The sequence below is a fragment of the Lipophrys pholis genome (genome assembly GCF_963383615.2).
Source record: "Lipophrys pholis genome assembly, chromosome: 4".
NCBI lineage: Eukaryota > Metazoa > Chordata > Actinopteri > Blenniiformes > Blenniidae > Lipophrys > Lipophrys pholis.
In genome coordinates this window covers 12,668,533-12,690,318 of record NC_137637.1, presented here as the reverse complement: position 1 = coordinate 12,690,318, position 21,786 = coordinate 12,668,533, and the positions used below count along the sequence as shown (strand labels likewise).

The following is a 21,786-nucleotide window of genomic DNA, read 5'->3' as shown; positions in this document are numbered from 1 at the left end:
TCATTTCAGTTCGGGGGCTCACATAAGGCCCAATGTCATCCCGAGTGAGCCGGACCGGAAAAATAGTGCCATAATCACCTTTAAATTAAAATTTAAAAGTTTTTCTTTGTTGGGGCCATTCAGTAGAAGCTTTGAAAAAGTCTATGCTTTGGCCAAATGTTTGACAATTAGTACAGAAAATTACTACAATCTCAACATAAAACCACTTGTAATGATACCTTCTTGTGCACAATCCAGTCAGACGTCAGAAAACGGTTACATTTTGCAGACTTTTGTACGGATGATTTTACAAACTCCGTGGTTTCTTTGCAGTTCCCCCCCCCCAACTGGTCTTTTCCTGGGCCAGATTGGTTTTGAACCACGGGCCCAATGTCTGACACCCCCGCAGCCAAGACTGATGTCCTGCGCACACGAGAACACACCTATCTTTTCATGACACACGTATCAGTCAGCACGAGGTGTCACACAGTCATAACCATTGCTTTGCGCTCTTATAGGCGTCTGCTGAATGATTAAAACACGGCAGAGGATTAACACGTTTTATGCCATCGGCAGACCGTCTGAATGTTAATGCTCCAGTCACAACGCTGCCGTGATAACACTTTGGACCGATTGAAGGTCACGGAGGCAGGAATTGCATAACGCTGTCCTGGGCAGTCTAGAGGAAATAGTATCTCAAACAGAGTGGCTATCACTCATGCAGGACACACAAAAAGAAGAAGGTTACAACAATCAGCCCTGTTCAACCCGCCCATGTAACTCTAAAGGCTGGAGTCACGCTTCGTGCGTGCTTAGGAGTGACGGTTAACCTCAGTGAAGACCGCAGCAGCAGCAGCTGATCCGGTGCTGCATGGTGCTTCTGCATGCGTCTACGTGATACTCGGCCGTACCGCTCCTGAATCGGAGGGCCGCGTGTTCAAAAGGAAGCACACTGAAAGAACGGTGTTTAAAGTTTGTTAATACACACAGGCTATTTAACTTTAATTAAAACAACACATTTCTTGTAATTCTTTGCTAAAACATTTGAGAGAGGAGAACGATGACAGTCACTGCTGATACATTTCACACAATTCTTTGAGTCCACTTTGATAAAAACTAAATTTCTTTATTTTTAATCCCCACCTCTAACACTTAATTTCCCTCGAAGGCCGCCGTGGAGGAGAAACGTATGATTGTGTGTGTGTGTGTGGGGTGTTGGAGTAGTTGCCAGTGCACACACTCCATTCTTACCCTGATCATTTCAGCCACATAGCTCTCGGGGCCGGTGTACTCGGTGGAGTCTTTGACCTTCACCAGAACAATGAAGAACAAGTAGTGCCACATGTTGTGCTCCACTTTGATGTGCTCTTCGAACGTCACGGTCTTATTGTCAAACTTGTCTCTTTCCAAACCTGAAAATGATCAAAACAAAAAGCCGCACATGTAAACATTAGTGAGATTAGATTAGATTAGATTAGATTAGAGAGTTGAGAAATAGACTTGCACTATGACGTAACCGTTCTTGCGACCCGGAGGAGGGTGACGGATTGGAAAAAGAAAAACAAGGGGAAGGTCATGAGGGAATCTGCAGACAAGAATGTCAGCAGTCGCTTTCAAAAGCTAAGAATGTACTGTTTGTTGTTGCAAGTCTCAGTAATGTGCGCGTATTCCCGTATTGCATTTGCAAAACAGGAAGAACCCCTCGGTTTGGCGAGAAGGACCAGAACTGATGACTGATGAAAACGCTTAACAAGTAAGAGTTTGGAGGCAGATCAGGCCGACGCCTGGCTGACGGTACAGTGTAACATGGTCAAGACCCGAATGGCAACAGGAAGAAACACTCCACCTCCACAGCAGCACCTGCCATGACTAACCAATCATTCGGGGAAGAGGAGGCGTTGGGTTGTTTACCCGGAACAACAGCCCCCATTTGGTGCAAAAGAGCCCTGATGTGGCGCTGCATGGCAGCAGTTGCACGCTCACGCATGAGCGAGCGGACCGCCCATTTGATTTCGCTTTATTTTGCCGTCACCTGAAAGACGCCGCCCGGTGATTGTACAGCGAGTTAGGTATCGATAGCGACTCAAGTTCAACCGGAAAGCTTTTCAGTCGCTCTTAGTTCTAAGAAGGGGCTATGACTGATGTACAGCCGCGATAGAGAGAAAAAAGAAGAAGAAAAAAAAACACATGGTATGAAAGTATGTGTCAAAGGTCGTGACTCAAAACTGCACGAGTCTTCCGCGTAAGCAGAACAGGGGAAAATATTAGCAGATATAACCCTGACACAACAACAGTGAAAACCAGTCTTAATATATAGCATTTCCTCACCGCAAATAAAACACGTCGTCTTCAGGATTTCCTCTTTCTTCTGCTTTTCGCTTCTCAGGTCGGCAAAAGTGTCGATGATGACACCGAAGATGAGGTTGAGGACAATGATGATGACCATGAAGAAGAAGAGCAGGTCGTAGATAACTCGAGCTGCAAAGAGGGGCTCCTGTTGGGGAACCAGGGATAGGCTTATACGGGGTCCACAGTAGAACAACGTTCAAAGTAGGACTTTTCTCAGATTAACGTATACAAATCTGTCAAATCAAACACTGACCAGGAAGCTGAGAAATGACTGGGAAAATGTTTGCATTTTCAAAGACTCATTGAATCAATTAAAAAGTATCTGCCTTGAATGACTTGTACAACTTTCAATTCAAAGTTTAAACAGTTTGTGATTATAATCTGGCTTTTCATCTGGTTTGAAGAGCCTTTGCTAATCCCACCGGTCAAACGGTACTTGGAGATTTTAAACAGTACTCTCAATGTGGATTTGTGTACTGCAGTCTTCCACCCCACAGTTGCATAATCTTGTACACGATTTAAACTATAGATGAAGGGGAAACTCAAACCTCCAGCACATCCCTATGATATGCAAACTGAAATAAGTAAAACGTATCTTCGATTGCTCCCATGATGCATCTCTCTCGATGTCAGATCTATTTTGCAACTGGAAAACATTGAACTGGATCGAAGGGATAAATGAATAATCATGTATTCATGAATTCACTTTTTATATCCGCTTTCCTTCTGGGTCTAAGAGGACACATTAGGTGTGACACAGACACTTTGTCAAACACAGTTTGCTGAAAAGAGAACAGCAAATTCACATCAATGTTCAGCTCAGTGAAGTTTATATAAGTCATCATGACTCACGGCCTCATTCTGAGGGTCAAGCTGCAGATCTAAAGCATGTTGCAGTGCTGTACCGGCTTGTCTTCATCCTGGATAAGCACCATTAATGCCTTTTCTGGCATGTTTACAGTTATGAAAGTCCTCGGTGCAACCTGTGTGACCTCTGCAGTGCACATATTTCAGTCACACTGTGCTGCACCACACACGCTGCACTGCTCTACTTTCAGCTTTTTGGGTTAAATAAGTTACGTTACCTCAAGAAAGTCAGCGGAAATGTGTGGCCAGGAAAGTGTTGATGCTTTCCTGGCCTCAATAGAAACACAGCTCTGAATCTGTGTGTTTTGCAATTCTGTTGTATTTGAAAACATTTTTTTAAATAAAATCTTGCAGCATTTATTTTCTTAGTACCTCTTTGGATGGTTTACGCAGGACGTCCCCCACACCTCCTCCACTCCTGAGGCCGTGACTCAGTACTGTGACGATGCACATGAGCAAGGAGTCACACACTCGCTCCTTGTCCTCAATCACCACCGCCGATGGCTGGACGGCGAGGGACGCTGTGGAGAGGGACAAATGTCTCAGCGGTGGGATGCTGGTGGTGTGGTCATGTTTCCTGGTGACTAAGGAACCAACAGACCAACTTTACTTTACACAGTAATGCGTAACATTATTAGTCAAAACGGATTTTAATGAGGTATGCTGAAGTCCATTGGTAAAATCCATTTTCTTGGAATCACTGGCTTTCGCTTAAAAACGCCAATGAGAATGAAAGTACTGAACAATGCAGTTACATTTCTGAGAATGATGTTTATTTCAGTGGATGTCGTTCATTCACCGACTGGGGGCACACACACACAAACACACTAAAACTTTTTTGAAATTGTTGCTGAATTATGCAACATATATAAGACGAGCTCTATTCCTCCCACACGGGGAAATTCAGCCATCATTCAGCAGCGCCGCATCGTACGAAATACAAGAAAATAAGAATAGTAGATCAAGTCAGGCCATTAGGACGACTGTTCAGTTGAAGGACAAAACTGTTTGGTGAAGCATCTTTCATTATTTTAGGCTTTAAACAGGAACAATTGAAAAAACAATATAACCCCCCCCCCCCAAAAAAAAAAATAAATAAACTGTAGCTCTATCTCAGTATTTGACCCAGTGTGGCTTTCTATGTTACTTGGTTGGTCGGTCATTTACCAAACCCTTTTCATTCAGCTGGTTTTTTTGTCAAGTTAATCACCATCGACTCATTTTATTTTACATCGTCACACCTTTTCGTTTTAGTTTATTAATTTGTAATTAATGTTACTTTATCACAATTTATCACTGGTTTCTTTGACTGTGTTTAATTAAGTGAATATTGTAACTTGATTTCATTTGTCCTGATCAATCGCTGTTTCTACTTTGATTTATAGCAGCTTGTTTGAGCTTGCAAACATTTTCAAGACACTTTGAACTGCATGACAGAAGTTATGTCTAAAAGTTGGTTTGATTGGTGAAACTGAACACGAAGCATTCGACCTGATCAGGAAGTCACTTATTCAGTCAAAAATACTATTAATCATCAAGATTTTCGATCCAATATCCCGTCAATGTGTTGAAAATTTAACTTGAGACTCCGACATTTCTTCCGTCACGGTATATGAAACCAGCCCCATCAGGAGTCCCGTGAGAGCTCAAGCAGTTTGGGAATTCTCTCAAACTTTTCATGCATAAAGCAAGTCACCAGACGACCATAATTAGCCCCTCTTGTGATGATGGAGAGGGAAGCTGAGTTGAGGTCGGCCCCAGGCAGCTTGGAGGGATTCGAAATGGTCCACTGATCAATCTCAAGGTGCTGCATGTGTTCATCTTTTTAGTCGTGGCTTTTTCCGTCAAGGTTACTTGTTTTTTCCGGAGTTCGTTAGTTATGCCATCGCTGAGCGCTTGTACCTGATGGTGACTCATCTCTGACCTTTCAGCCCTGTGCCCATGGTGTGCTTGTGCTTCAGGCTTTATTGTTGGTCCCCTAAAACTACGAGAAGTCTAAACCCCCCCCCAGCCCTTGGGCATTTCACCCCGCTCTCTGAAAGCCCCCAGTTGGTCAAGTCATTGTTAATCCCGTGACCACCCGGCTGCACAGATTTGCAGCTCAGTGGGACGAACCTGCTCGCGGTGAGTGAGACAGCTGCACAGACCTTCACATAGGAGGGAACACCACACACAGACGCACGCACGCACGCACGCACGCACGCACGCACGCGAGATTCAAGTCGCACACAGACATGAGAGAATCTCTGGAGATCCCCATATGCACAAAACATGTGGATTCAAACTTAGGGGAACCCGTCGACCCCGCCGCCCAGCCTTCGCCTCACGTACCTTTCCCTTCAGTCAACTCACCATCCATCCCAGCCTCTGTTGAACAGTTTTCTCCATTTTCTTTCTGACAGACTCCACCAGAAAACAGCTCTCCAGCCATACTGGCTCCGTGCTCTGAGGGCATCAAGAAACATTATGCAGCAACAGAACCAGTACAGCTTTGCACGTCTCCAACAATTGATATTAATGTTAACAACTCTGACACATTAAAAAAACTTTCAGTAAAAATATGAATGAAAACAAAAAAAGGGGGGGGGGGTGATTCGAGGGGGCTGTGTGTGTGTTTAGATTTTTAGGCAGAAATGATTGAACCTCATTTATCGCAGCTGGATTAGCTTGTTAACTACAATTGATTTTATTAATTAATGGAATGTACCACTTGGCATGAAGTAACCTGCATGTACACTTTTGATGCTTGAGAGGTGAGGGCTCTGCTTTACTTAAATGTTTATTTTATGTGTTTTACTTTAATCACTATGACAGGAGAATAATTGAATTACAACCCATTAAAAACAAAGATATTTGTGACCCAGATTGCATCCTGGTCCGATTAGCTACATTTGGATTTGTTCATGTCCGCTACCGTTAACAAACTTAATGTTTGCTTTTGCTTTCCATGGTGGACCAAAGCAGTAACTAATGCAAAACTCCATGTTGCATGTTGTCCGTTAATATTCTTGGCCAAAACTCACACAAACCAAAATGCAATCTGCCCTCGAGCATGCAATTCAGCGTTTCAGTCGTCTGTCTTTCTTGTTTTGCTCACTCAGCATCTGCTGAATGACAGAAATGTAACTGTACGCTTTATTGAAGAAGATAGACTGAAGAGAGTGAGCAGCACAAGCAGCACTCTGGGCCCCTCCACTGATACTGTTGTCTGTCTACTCACATGAGCAATAAACATCATTGACTGGGAACGTAGGATCATCATAAGGACTGAGTGGATTTAACAACTTCTATCAATAACAAGCGATTAACAAAGTATCTTGTTTAAGTGTGTTTTATGAGTATCTCTATTGCAGAGCACGATCTGGTATTGCTCTATTTCCACAGGCTTATGTACATTTCTCACGGCGTAAGGTGGGATAAGATGCAGAGGCTGATTGCTGGAAAGAAAGAGGGAGCTGAGCAGTAAAGGCCCGTTCCAACAAACCATCCTGTGTCTTTGTTGTTGTGGAGAAAGCTACAATAGCATTTTCCATGTTTACCTGGAGATAAGGACTTTTGCACTTTAAAAACATTTTCAGTGACTCCCTACGTTATTGTCTCGTAAACGAACAATCTACATGCAATGCCAGTTTGCCTTTTTCACTTGAGAACATTGTTGTACGAACAGGCCCTGAGTGAATCTGTGCCTTCCAGTGTGTATTACAGAGGAAGGAATGAGTGAGTGAAAACAATGTGGCCTTTTTTTTTTTTTTTCTGCTCTCAGTCAGCGTATGAGAGGAAACCAGCATTTTTGAATACCTAGTGTTTTGTTGGGTATCCTGTCGACGGCCAAAATGAAGTCGTCTTTGAAGAAGATGTATCCCACAATGGAGAAGAGATAGACGAGGATGAGGGCGAGCACGGCTGTCAGAACAATAGAGCGGCCATTGCGGGTGACGCTCTTTATTACGTTCAGCAAGGTCTCCTCTCGATAAACCAGATCAAAGAGCTGCAAAGAGGAAAGAGTTGGAGGCTTGTGCACAGATCTGTTTGACGCTTGATTTAAAATGCATAAGTACAAGCACGTGAGTCTTGTGGTTCTGCAGGTAATTTACTTTGGAATGACGTCTATGTTCGACGGGGATTATGTGTTTGGTGCACGTGTTCACATACGAGCAAGCTGTAAAAGAAGACGTGGACAAAGACCCCCAGGGAGCAGATAATCAGGTAGAGCAGGTGGTACAGGAATTCCACGTCCATGATCATGGCTTTGTATCCACGCGTGAAGGTTCCACGGTTTCCAACAAAGCTCATCAAGAAGATGACCTTATTACATAACTGGAGGACAACAGAAACGGCGTCAGAGTAGCGCAGCGCATGCTAAAGAAAGAAGAGGAGATACTTTGGAATGGTTAATGTGCAGGCTACTAAAAATCAGTACGGTGGGGTTGACTGATTGCAGTTTGGAAACTCCGGCGGGCTCATGCATCAACGCTCCAGCAGCATTTCTGTCGGTGGCTCCGTGCCCCATATAATCAGTGTCTGCTGGGACTCTTGACTGCAAAATCATGGCTGAATGCTTTTTGTTGTGCTCCAAAACTGGGAGCCGCTGTGTTCCCTGTCTCTGTGTACACATTATTCCTCTGCGTGGGGCTAACGTCAAGGTTAATGGTTGGCATGTGACCGCGTATTATGCCAAAGTAAATTCCAGCGAATTATCTACAGGGCAGCAGAGCACATCCTGCACATTTTATCTTGGTTGTTATTATTAATATATATATATATTTTTTAAAGATGCCAAGGCACACTTACATTGAAACCTCCCAGGAGCAGCAGTGTGGGCTCTAAGCCTACAGAAAAAATCAGGCGCAGGATGGTGGAGGCGATGAGTGCCCGGATACCGTGAGGCTGGGGCAGGACGATGACAATAGCCAGAGACACCAGCATAGCCATCCACAGCAGGGCAGACAGGTGGGGCTCCAGAGTGCCTAAAAGAGAGGACACATCACACAGAGGTGTCACACTGTTTTTTCTCTTTAAGACAATGTCAGAAGATTCAGTTCACCTTCTTTGCATTTTGCAAACTTGTTTTATTTTCTGTATTTGCCACATTTCATTCATTCAAGAAGGAAAAGCAGATTAGTATTAATTTATCAACGAGGTATTTTGTCAATTTTTATTTTTATTTTTGAACAATACATTTGTCACCATTGAGTTGAAGGACACAGACCCTGAAGATGTTGAGGTTGACTTTATTTTTTCCGCAGGGCCCAGATAGCGTGTGTGTGTGTGTGTGTGTGTGTGTGTGTGTGTGTGTGTGTGTGTGTGTGTGTGTGTGTGTGTGTGTGTGGACCCCCCCCCCCCCCCCCGACTGTTATGTGCACTCCATCATGCAAGTCAGCAAAGCATTATCATGAGCTCACCATGCAGCAGCTAAGTAGCCAGCTCATCACTAGAATGAGTTAAAAGAAAAGAAAAGAAAGCTGTATTGCTTTGACTCATGCACATTGACTCCTCTGTGTCGACACATTTATCAAGATTCATAGGAAGCCTGTCAGGGTTTTTTTGTTGCAGGGAGACTATTTTCAACATCTCTCTACATCCCCTTGCATTGGAGCGCCCCACCCCCACAGATCACATGACAGGTACCTGTTATATAACCTCCAGTTGGCTAAAAATACGCCGGGCTACAGCCAAATTCATCAGGGATGGACCTAAGCGCTGCATCGTAACAGGCTGCCCGGGTGCTCGTACTTGGCAGCAGATCCAGACACGGAGGCTTCGACGTCACACACCTACAGATTAACACCATTCATCTCTCTGCCTCCGCCGCCATGAGGGAGAAAGCCTGACCTTTACACTAAAGTACTCGCTTTACATATCCAAGTCGTTGCTGACAGGCGGCTGCGGTATCGCTCCACCGCCTTGTTCCTGGACACGTTTGAACAGTGCCTGTGAGGATGCAGACACAAACAGCCACCTGATTTGAACATAACCAGCCCGCAAGAGGCCAGCTTTGATTAAAATTGGCTTTATGTTGAGATTGTAGTCATTTTCTGAACTAATTGTTCGGTCTGTATCCCTCCCCCAATCTGTCTATCTGTCCTGTCCTTTTCTCTCCTCCGTCCTCTCACACCAACCGACCAGCAGAAAGCCTCCACCTCCGAGTTTGGTTTCTGCAAAGGTTTCTTGCTGTTAGAGGGAGTTTTTCCTTTCCACCGTCGCTCATGTTTGCTCATGTGGATTTGTTGGGTTTGTCTCTGTTAAAAGCACCGAGAAATGACTGTGTTGTATGTGGTGCTATAAAAATAAAGCTGAGTTGAGTTTTGTAAAAATATAGACATTTACGTCAAGTATACTCTGTGCCTCAATAAAGTAAAGTTTCAATGTAAAGGTTCCATTTTCACAATTTTACCAGGTCCAGTCCACTCAAGATGCAATTGAATTAAATGTGTTTGATATTATATTGCTTTTGGTTTGGTTAAGTTTCATAGCCATCAGTTGTGTTTTGAATTCTTTATATTTATTATTATTATTTTGGTTTGAATTAATTACTTTCTAAAACATTAACAATCAATTCATTTAAAAAAAATAAATAGTGTTTTAACATCTGAGATTACTTATCTACCTCCAATTTCTTTCTTATCATCACGTATCATCATATGATACCACATTTAGTATGGTATCATATGGCTTTTGATTCTCGCGAAGAATGATCTTCAGAGAAGTACATTTCTGAAAACCACATCTGGGCCGGTGCACAGTGCTGACAAAAATTGTCGTGGACGAGTTGTCCGGATATCGTGAGGACAAGTTGTCCTGGGTTGCAATCTTGTGGACGAGTAGTCCAGTGGACGCGTTGACCGTTCACCCCCACTCTCTTGAAACCCGAGGAGTTTTCCAGCCTGCATCATTTATCCATTTTGTAAATCACTGATACAATTTTTCCACCTTTGTCTAAATGTCAAACTTGCAGTAAATGTGATTTGTAACCAAATTACGTCGACAGGATCCAGGACTCAGTGTGTGCACAGACAGAAGCATTCACCATTGCACAACTTGAGGAAGCTTAAGATGTTTTATTTTCTACTTTGTGTCAGAGAGGTTAACTGATGTAGACTTCAAAACTGAAGCCCGTCACAGAGTGTTTTGTGTCCTGAAACGAACCTCTAAAGGTCTCTGAGGACCTTTGACACTGAAAACCACCATGAGTTTCTGAAGCTACGCTAACAACCTCTTTTTCACACCGCACCGAGGAAGTTCAAACAAAAGGGACCTCGCCGTTTGACCCCGGACAGAACAATTGAAAGTTTATGCTGATCACAATGTGCGTCTTCTCTTTGCACTGGAACAATGGAGGCCTTAACGGCTGCAGCTTTTCACCCACCCACAAAGAGTCGGAGCAAAAAGAAAAAAAGAAAAAAAAAGAAAAGCAAAGGAGTAAAGGACAGCAAAATGAAAAGAAAACTGAAACCTCACACAAACATGTAAAAGCGAATTGCAGATCTGAATCTCCTGGTACAGAGGGACTCTGTCTAAAGAAATGGTTTTGAAGTAATCCTTCACACCTTGTGACTCGACACCAGACAGATTTCCTCGTCTTACATTTGTAACTTCTCGCTACATGAAAGAACAGGCTGACCAGGGGTTAATGTGATGTGGGGCATGAGGTCAAGTATGTACAACCCGGGAAAAGCTGAATTACCAGTTTTGAGTGCTGGGCAATTATTTCTGGGTTTTAAAACAGAAATAGGTCCATTTTGAGGAATACTCAGTGCTTTTTCAGTCACATGTCAAATTAATTATGTTGACTTCAAAGTTCAGAGCTGAGAAATGACTGCAAATCTTACTGAAGAGTATAAACAACAACTTTCTTTGTGCCTTGGCTGTTCGCCTACACGACAACGGCATTGTGTCTTTAAAAACGACACTTTTCGGAAACAACAGTGCTTCTTCAGGCTAGTCGACGACTTTCATCTGGATCACATGCTGAGATACATTTCTTAAATTTGAAGAGTGAGTCCATACTAACAAACGATGAAGAAAGAGAGCGATGATGAGCTTGAATGTTTACACGGTGTTGTTCGGGGCACTGCATCTGTGAATGAACAAATTACAGCGCTTTAAGTGTTTTTGAAAACTTGCCATGAAACTTTTCTCAAACAAAACAATGCCGTTTCAATTGTGGGCCAAAATGAACAATCTAATCCAATAGTTACTGATTCTTCAAATCTAACCACTGAAACCTGGATGCAATGTATTGTCTATTGGTGATCTCAGAAGAGGATTTTTACGTAGTCCTTCAACATCAGAACCAGATGAGAGGAACAAAGGAGATTTAAAATTTCCTGAGGGTGAGAATTTAATCAGGTAGCCTAGAAACTAATCCATCAACCCATTGATCTTCTAACTTCATCCAAGTGGAGGAAACCTCAGGATGTAGAGAAAACTTGCACATGTGAGAAAAACGTCACACGCTGAACATCCCACGACAAATCAGGTTCAATACTTTGCCTTTATTTGACCCGAGCAATTAGAAATGACTTCAATGCTGAGTGCATCACTTCAAAAGCCGCTAATAAAATAAGTAATTTGACATGCAGCCCAAGGCGGAGATTGGAAGGGACAGACAAACAGATCCTAGAAAAACAGATCATTGTCTCCATCACCACATCACATGATGACACCGTGTCATCTTTAAACTATACAATAATACAAACAAGAACTTGTGCTAATAATAAACATGGCACGATGCAGCTGTTGAGCTAAAAATAAGAATAATAAATAAATACATTATATATATAAATTTGTGGCAGGAAGCTTGATTATTGAAGATTTGCTTCGAAGAGACATTTGTGTCCGATCAGATAGGATTTGTGCCGTTGCGTGCAAGCGGCAAAGCGTTTGGATATTTGTTTTTCTAAAAGAATAAACTTGAGAGCATGTGCACATCCTGTCAGGAGTAGTACCCAAGAAGAAAGAGCGAGCCTGAAAGGATTAGATCAGGGGTGTCAAACACATCGTAGTTCAGGGCCCACATACAGTCCGATTTCATTCGGAGCGGACTGGACCGGTAAACTAGTGCCATAATAACATTCAAATTTAAAATTTGTTGTTTATCTTTGTTGTGGAGTATATGTGATGAAAATGTCTATATTTTTGCAAAACCCAACAATAACAACCAAAAAATACTACAATCCTAATATAAAGCCAATTTGAATGAAACTTTCTCAAACAAAACACAGTGAAATGTCCCAAAACGTTCTACAACTGTTACAACTCTACAAACTCACCCTGACAGCATGACTTTGCGTCTACTTTGGTAACAACGAGGTAGCTAGCTTTCATGGCAGCGTCACAAATATCTCAGCTCGGGTGTCAATGTTGTGTTTTGCCCGCCACTCTTAAGAAATTTGTACATAAAAAATTTTTTTTTTTTAAAAATCGATATTTTCTTTGAAATGTTTAAAATTTGCTTGGTGCTTTGTTGGGCCGGATTGGCGCCTCCGGCAGGACGGTTTTGGTCCACGGGCCTTATGGAGATATAGATGTCGAACCAAAAAAAAAAAAGAGAATAACAGAGTAAGTTTTACTTTTTCTCTCCTTTTATATTACTTCTGTTAAGTTAAGTTTTCTGTTATTTTATCTTGTATCACTGGTGTCCTGCTTAACTATGGATTTTTAAGGGATAGGCAAAAAATAAGCCTTGGCTTCAGCCTATACCCATTTAAACTACAGAAGTTGTAAAAAAAAAAAAAAAAAAAAAAAAGTGTGTGTGAACTAATCAGCACTATAAACTGAATTGTAACCGAAAACCCCCCCCAATTCATTCAAAAACCTTTAATTTCTGAACTTAAATTAAGGATGTTTGTCTCAAACCGGGCTGAAGTTTGATCTAAACTCCAAATATTCTGTGATTTAGTTTAGAATACTGATCCCTATTAAGTAAATGTTTATTTCATAGTTTTATTCTCTTGTTCTGAGATATTTCAATTAGGATGGATCAACTTAACTTGTACTTTTTCATGAAACAGAGAAAAAAAAAAATTGCATCTAAAAACTTTTAGCCTCAGTCCCTGTAAGTTCACTTCTTGCTCTTGGCGGGTGTCAACATGCAGTCGAATGTTCTTGTAATTTGACGCCAGCCTCGTGGACTTGCCAGCTGCTGCTACACCTTAAAGGTGATATGCCCGAGACAGGTGGCCGTATAAAAAAAGCTTTTCTGAACCGGATACAAACAGGGCCTTCTCTGAAGCCTGAGCCGACTCCTGAAACAAGTCACTTTACCCACGTGGTGTTCTTGTTGAGGAGTGCGACAGAAACCTTTCGTCTGTACATGCAGCACCAAAACGTTAAATCTGTCATAAGCCATTCTGTGGCCTGGATGACTATTGAAGTCTGCTGTATTAAAACATCGATCCATTCATATCTTGGACCAACAAACCAGGTAGAAAAAAAAATGAACTGGGATTTACGTTTCAGCAGCTGGGACGCTCATTTATTTCAGGATGTATTGCTTTGAGTTACATGAGTGTAACGTCAGAGGCCTGCCGTTTGCAATCTTGCCTTTTACCACGTAGGTGTCACTTTCAGTGGTGCCTCAGGCTCTGCGGCCTGTGCTGCTGCAGTATTGTATTTCCTGCTGGAGATTCAGGGCTTATGGCGTGGCCAAGGTATTTACAGTCCGCACGTACACAAACATGCACACAAACACTCATCCAGTTACCTGAAGTGATACATCTGGAGAAGACGACCACTCCAATCCCGACCACAGCGAGAATGAGAAGAAATGTGACGCCGTGCTGAGCAGTGTCTGTGTCAAGCTCAGGGAAAGGTGCTGTATCGATAAACAGGTCAGGACCTAATTAAGAATAACACCATCTTGGTCCTTTGTGACGGTGCCACAGTTCACGATTCAAAACTGGAGCTCGGATTACATTCTCATCGCGCCTCCACATGTGGTGAGAGTCACAGTAGTCAGGGAGGTGTGAAGCTACACCCAAGCCACAGTCACAGGAGGTTTCTATAATGTCCCGTTTCACACTGATAATGCACCCCACTGAGGTGTCATCTGATCTCATGCCATTTTCAATGAACGTGAAAAAATAGGGACTTTTCAAACATATTTTAAAATGTACAGCGTTATGAATAATATACAGATAGATTATTTATTGTTTTTATCTGATTGTAAAGAGTCTTAAAGTGTCCTACACTAATTTAGTTTGAACCTAAAACATGGGGGAGTTAACTAGAGAAAATATCGAATCATAAAATTTGATTATTCAATATTGGAGAAGGTGTAGGCTAAATTAAATTCTACTTCTTTCTACCCTTTTCAGACATGTTTTAAGTATATGTAGTGTATGTGTATTTCTGAGTGTACGCATATTAGATATAGATTTATTTATTTTATGTATTCGTGTGTGAATAAGTATATATATATAGATAAATTCATATTCGTGTAAACAGATTTATTTTTTTAAATGTATCTGTAACAAATGAATATTAATAAAAATCTAGTCGTGACCCTCCTGTCAAACACATGATTTTGAATGTATCAGAAGATAATAGTATATTTGTAATAGCCACTACTTTTAACGTCTCAAATACAGGGGAGGTCAATGAAGGTGTGTCTTATACCTCTGCCAATTTTCTCACCTTGTGAGTACAGTTTAAAGGGAGTGCCTCTGTTGATTCACCGGCGGTGAAACATACACAAACAACACAAAACCTCTTCTACTCCGCCTGTCAGATGGAAGGGTTTCACCTCTGCCAGGCCGACCCGTGTGAGTCTGTATGGTCCTCCACTCCAAAGTTCAAAAGAGGTGGTCCAGAGCGATGTTATTTGATACAAAATGAGATTAAGCTGTGTTTGTTTCCACCTGGCTGCACCTGGAAGGAGTGCATGAAACACTACAGCATCCCGGTACACAATTAAAGGCTTAAAGAAAAACACAAGCTGATTTGTTTCACATTCTCTGTTCCCACGCGTTTCTGACGGTGCACAATATGTGCTAAATGGCACCCTGCACTTAGCGTTTGTGCCCTTACTTCTATTTCCTGTGATGACACACACACACACACACACACACACACACACACACACACACACACACAGAGAGAGAGAGTGTCATCAAACAAGCAATCTCTTGTTCTCAGAGTGTTGAAGGCCTAAAGCAGCAGGAAAGAGTTTGCCTCAAGTGATCTTGAGCTTTTAACCGTGCATTCATGAGCATGCAGCTGGAATGATAATATGTCTTCTGTTGGACAAACGCTAACACGTGAAGGTCATGTAACCCAAACGTGTTTAACTGGGGTGCAATGAGTATAGAAGTGTGTCTCACAAAGCTCCTCAGGAGGATCTGATCCATCAGATAAACACTGATTATTGGTGCTGCTGCACAATTTTAAACACTTCAATGATCAATGAGAGAACATTAAACATTTTATAATGTCCACAGATTGTGATGTTTTTACAAAACTATGGCAGAAAAACTGAAATCTTTTTGAGTAGTATAATACAGCAAGATAAAAGTGAAATATCACATTATTTTCAGATTTTGAGAAGTTACATCTATACGCTTTAATCAGGCAGAAACTCTTGTGGTTCCGGGTTTAAACTGTAAAAAGAGAAAAGTTTGGTTTGCTTCTCGCTCACATTTTAAATGTTTGACCAAGAGTTGTGAACAAAATACATGCTGGACAAATCTTGTGACTTTTTTTGTCAGTGAGGTAGCTTTCACAACAATACACTCGGAGGACTTCCACCGTTAAGTACATCAATTACAACTGCAAGCGGTGGAAAACCCAATTTTCTGAAAACGGCTCGTGCTCAGCCTCCTTGGAGACAGTGAAAACGTTTTTTTTTAATATAAACATATAATCTAGGCTAATAAAAAGACAAAAATGGAGATTAAATCATTGGTTCACAGAAAACCCTAAAAAAATCTGGCTGTTTATTACCCATTATGGGGGCGGCATAGCTCGGTTGGCAGAGCGGTCTTTTCCCAATCGGCCTCCAATGGTGTGTGAATGTGTGTGTGAATGGGTGAATGTGAGGAGCTAAAAAGCGCTATATAAGTTAGTCCATTTACCATTTATAAAGGGGGGGAGGGGGGGGGGGCTGCTGAGATACTACAGACATGTACAGGCAAATACAGCAGAGCAAAGGTGACTGACCTCCACGGACGCCCTCCAGAGGGTAGAAAAAGGCCACGAGCAGGTTCATGAGCACAGCCAGGTTGAAGGAGATGCTGCTCCAGAATGACATGTTCCTGGAGCACCAGTACAGAATGGGCTGAGCTGTAGGAAGGTGGAGACGAATTAACACGGGTCATTTCACCGCACTGCAGCATTCAACCATCATGCAAGCTTCTCTACATGAACTGTGCAAACACAGATGGGCCCATGGTGTACTTTGGTTTAGAGCACAAGTTAAAACACACAATGGCGAGTCATTGTTTTACAACAGAAAGTTTTAGTGAGTTTCATGCAAAGAGATGAAAAAGTAATTAATTGTGAGGATTGCATCACATAAATCTAATATTTGTCATACATGAAAATCAAAAGCTGCTATACAATTGTGGCGTGAAAACATCTTTCATGCCTGTTTTTGAGCAGATAATCTCATTGGTTAACCTATGTCATGCTATTAATAGATTTTATTACAAAAAAAGACACAAATACTTTGAATTTGGATGACACAGTAACTTTGATATATTGCTAAATATAGTCGAAACAGTTCAATTAATCAGAATGACTCCGTGTGGTTTTATTTGTATTATAAACACACAAAAACTGAACAGTTTAACCACTATGAAGTGCAAAGTAAAGAGGAAAAAAACTGATCCAAAAAATAAAATCGGTTGTCATACAAGTTACACAAACACTGTTTTCTTCTTTAAGGGGAGTACTGCATGTGAACTTGCCCACACACACTCATACGCACACAGCCTACTTAAACATTGGTCAGGAGATCAGTGTCGTGGTTAAGGCTATTTTGAGCCTGGCTATTCATTAGAAAAGAAGAACTGCGGGTGGGGACTTTCAGCAGCAGAAGTCACTCCGTTCATGACGAAGTGGCGAGCGCCGGCGGAACCGTGCGGCCTCCTGCCGTGCTGATTCATTCACAAAGGAAAAAAGGCTGTTTCTCTCCACATGCTTTTCATGTTATAGATGGGCCGTGTTCTTTCCGGCCTGACTGCAGAACAAGCCACAGCGTGCTCCTCAAGCAGGAGGGGAAAAACAAACAAACAAACCGACAGATAAGAAATCAGTGGGTCAACGGAAAACCTGTCCTGACCCGAGAGGGAAACGTCATGAACGTGTCTGAACTCTGGTTTTCAATAGAAGTGGGAAAATGAAATTATGCCATGAAGCGTCAACAATACCCAGCTTTGATTTGTCAGGATTTGCCGTGTCAGAGGTAAAGGACATGTGATGGGGCTTCGTGTTAACCTGGCAGGTGGGCGACGCAAGCCACCCGTTAATCCCATTGTGATGGGACGGACTGGGAGCATTGGTGTCAAACACATTTTCATCCTGAGTGGGCCGAACCGGTAAAACAGAGCCATAATAAGCTTTAAATTTAAACTTTGTATGTCCAAATGTCTATATTTCCTCAAAACCAAACAATTGTTAGTAAAAATGACTACAATCTCAATATATAGATATTTTTAATGAAATCTTCTGGTGCAAAATAAAGTGAAATGTCAAAAAAAAAAAACTTCTCCTACAGCTGTTAGATTATACACATTTTTACAAACTCACCCTGACAGCATGGCTTGGTTTGCCATTTTTCATGGGCAGCACCCCTGATATCTAAGCTCAGGTCTCAGTGTTGTGTTGAGTCCACTGCTCTCATGAAATTTGTTCAAAATTCTATGTTTTAAATTTTTACAATTTTCTTGGAGCGTTTTGGCCCACGGGCCTTATGTTTGACACCCCTGACATTGAGTCTCCCTCTGCTTCATTTGATTTAAGTTTCAGAAAAGTTCAAGTTCTCGATCCTCCTTTGTTTTTATAGCACTGAATCACGTCAAAGTCACATTTCACAAAGAACATCATGCTGAAACTGTGTCCATCATTCACTGAGTCACACGGATGGGACAGACGTCACTCAGCAGGAAAGCATCACTTATATTCTTACTGCAGTGGTAGTCACTTCCTTACTATGTTGTAGGTATTTTCATGTGACAAACAAAATGAACACACAGTAATTCAAACAGACACAACTTAACAAGGCTTATATGTTCTGTCCTCTTTCATCCATCCAGGGGTCCAGGAGCAGAGTGTGGCCATTTCAACTATGCTGAGCACAATAATGAGTTTTAATCTTTGTAAGTAACTCAACTGAAGAGTAATAGTTGAAGGACGCAGTATCACCCACTATTGAGTTGGCTCAGCCTTTTCAGTTTCACATATTTTTGTCTGTTTAATTAGCGCTGACATCTTGTTTACAGGACGAGCTATATGTTTTGCTGTGCAATATATAACAATAGCAATCAAAGGTGATTGTGTAATATCAGAATTGAGGCCATTGTGTTGGTGTTTTATTCCGATTTAGGTTTGGATTATTCTTAACTTATGAGAAATGATTGGTTGTTTTTGGGAAAACACACCCAGAACTTCTGTTGGGGAATTAATTCTCATGTTTCCTACTCACATAGGGGAAAAAGAGAGGATGTGAAAAGGGGGATTTGGGACCTGGAGGGATGCAAGAGGAAAGAGCTTAAACACTAGGAGGTAAAGAGTTGAGGAGAATAACGCACAGGGAACCGTGTTTGTGTTACCAGTCGCCTCTTGAGTACCTCGCAGCTTCTTCTGCCAATTCATCTCATTAAAAAGGTCTTCAGAGCGCAGGAAGAAGTCATTGATCTTGCTGCCTTGCTCATCGCGCTCGGTGGTGTAGTAGACGCGCAGTTTGGACTCATGGGTGAGGAATTCACAGATGTTGGGCACGGGGAAGACGATCTGCTCCATCGTGCGATCCAGCCGCACGATCTGAACACAACCACAGCAGCATCCACCGACCACAAACTGTCAGGTATACCAACCTTAATTCACCTTGCACTTTCAGTATTCATAGACTGGATTAAAAAAAGACTTGTTTTATTAGTTCAAATGGCCCGAGTGTTATACTTGGCAGTGCTCATAAGTGTTTTCTTTATAAAGGTGGCTGATAAACTGCACCAACAACTTCAGCTTGGAGTGCCGCCAACAAACAGCATTCCTTCTGCTCGCTGAGTGCACACAGGAAAACGTGCAAACACGCCAAAGGCATTTGTCATTCTACCGCTCGACATAATAAAGTGCAAAAGGAGAGCAAGGAAAACATGCCTCACGTCAGCCTTTAAAGCCAAAACATGTCACTCTCTTCTTGAGTTAAGGATGACGTCTTACAACAGATGCGAGATAGTGGGCATTCTACAGTGAATCTGTGGGAAAACTCCAAACTGAAACAAGAAAGAAATTTCTCTTCAAAACTGACCTCAATCTGAGCCGTGTGTTTGGCATAAAACTCCAGGGCCTCGTCACCCTCTCCGTACGTACCCCCCGGCTTCAGCATAGCCTGCAGTTCCTTGTTGTGACGGGCTAACTGCAACAGATCGATGACAGATAATTACCACGAGAAAAAGTTCTACTTTTAAATGAGAAAAGAAAAAGAAACCAACTTGTGTACATGCTGTACTTTGCCAGTATGATTGGAATTCAAAAACACAATATGCAAATGTTTTCTTTCTTTGGATTCCAAATTTCGTTCACTGAACTACAACATTGCAGGGTTACGTAACTGCTGTGAGGATTAAACTGACTGATGGGTTGAACAAACTGCACAAAGCATGAGGCTTTGAAAAAAAACAGGGGATGGGTGGCAGGTTTCACATGCTTGTTTAATGAGCTACGGGAAATGAGACTTTTATGTGACTTCGCATGAGCTACAGCGTTTGCTCACGACTGCGGTTCTAACGGTCAGAGGCTTACTTGATGTGCCAAGATGTAGATATTATGGCCGACATTGCGCGGGGATGCAGAGTGCTCCTCCTCTCCATCCTCGCCCTCCTGCGGCTCCTCCACTTCTATCTCCCCCTGCATGTACGCCTTCTTGATCACCTCCACCTGCCAAACCGCAGACGTGTCATAAGAGCTCCCACCTGGCGCCATGCGACGACTGACACACGGCGATACAGACCAGCTCCTTGGGCCTCATGTTGTACAGGATCCTCTCGGCATTCTCGCTGTCATGGCGACTCTCCATAATTGCGAGGAGAAGCTTCGAAGCATTATTCTATGAAATAATGAGAGCACACAGATGACGGCACAAGCGTTATCCTGTTGGTAATGCTTACCTGCCATTTAGTATTCCCGACTAAACGCAGGCCGTTAGTGAAGAACACAAAATGTAAATATTCTTATTTTTTAATGCGTCACTGTTACGTAATTTGCCACAGAGCACTTTATACAGAGAAGAGTCTTACCAGCATATTTTAGCCGACTGACTTTCATTGGAGGCACTCCTGAGACTTTCACGTAGTTGTTTGATTATTAAGACGCAATTCACCAGAGATTGTCCGAGTTATTACACTGGGTGGAATTAGGATTTCTTTTACAAATACGTGTCAGTTTCAAGGTGGTCTTCCACTGGTGAAATAACGTTTCATTTCGGTAAATTTCTCCATGGAAGATTGAGAACGTCCTACGTGATTGAACCTTTTAAAACTAATTCTGTCTGAGACTGAACATGGGAATATTGTATATGCAATAGAATTAACAAATTAACTAGTTAAGTAAAGATTGACCTTCTGTAAAGAGTCTATATCCATTTTCAGAACTATGAAAAACTCACTTTGAGTTCCAGCACCAGATCCATCCTCTTCTTTCCCAAAGGGTTGATGTCGTTGAGGATGAGCGCGATGATGATGTCGATGCCATTACACTCATGAGTGGCGATGCAGTTCTGTTGGGCAAATCAAATGAGACAAGATCAACGCCAAGAATATTTTGCTTTCCTGAATTTCAGGATTATTATTGAACGACACCAACCAATTTAAAAAAACTAGTTTTCATGCTGGAGTATTGCTGACATCCCCTCATGAGGCAGCAGTGCAAGACATGTTTAACATTCATGACATTATAAATGGATTTGTTATGAATAAATGAAAGAAGTTTGTGCAAGTTTGTAACATTAACACTGACCTAAAGTACTTAAATTTAATTGAAAGACGCTCACCGTAACTCTCATGACATTAAATGGGCTTAACTGTGATCAAATATTTTCCCTGCTTCAGCAGTTTCAAGGTGGTCTTCCACTAGCTGTGGATACATTGACCAAAACAAACCCGATTAAATTTACACCATATAAACACTTCAATATGACTATATTTGCACCATCCGATTGGATCGTACGGGGTGGTGGAGTCGGCTTTTTTGTTCCAATCATGGTCCACGTAAATTGCAGATCGGGTAACTTCCTACAGTTGGAGCGTTGCGTGCATGTCTGCGACGTCGGTTCACCTAACGTCATGATGTGACCGCGTGCACACGCCGGTGTTTTGAGAAAGCTGGCGGGAGCAAAGGCAAAACTGGTCGGCTCAGGAAACAAGAAATCTTTTT

The 21,786-nt window shown here is 42.1% G+C and overlaps 1 protein-coding gene across 1 annotated transcript in view; it reads right to left on the bottom strand.

Annotated features, from left to right (window-relative positions):
• Positions 1-21,786, bottom strand: part of itpr1b (inositol 1,4,5-trisphosphate receptor, type 1b) — a gene marked incomplete at its 5' end in the record, with an annotated part of 108,091 nt that overhangs the window by 10,068 nt on the left and 76,237 nt on the right. Inside the window, 13 exons of the mRNA XM_080461820.1 lie at positions 1,231-1,391; positions 2,308-2,473; positions 3,568-3,716; positions 5,548-5,640; positions 6,994-7,183; positions 7,348-7,512; positions 7,987-8,162; positions 16,354-16,476; positions 18,984-19,176; positions 19,664-19,771; positions 20,158-20,292; positions 20,366-20,461; positions 21,020-21,130. Of these exons, the coding sequence (XP_080317946.1) occupies positions 1,231-1,391; positions 2,308-2,473; positions 3,568-3,716; positions 5,548-5,640; positions 6,994-7,183; positions 7,348-7,512; positions 7,987-8,162; positions 16,354-16,476; positions 18,984-19,176; positions 19,664-19,771; positions 20,158-20,292; positions 20,366-20,461; positions 21,020-21,130 (1,866 nt within the window). The remainder of the gene's footprint in view (positions 1-1,230; positions 1,392-2,307; positions 2,474-3,567; positions 3,717-5,547; positions 5,641-6,993; positions 7,184-7,347; positions 7,513-7,986; positions 8,163-16,353; positions 16,477-18,983; positions 19,177-19,663; positions 19,772-20,157; positions 20,293-20,365; positions 20,462-21,019; positions 21,131-21,786) is intronic.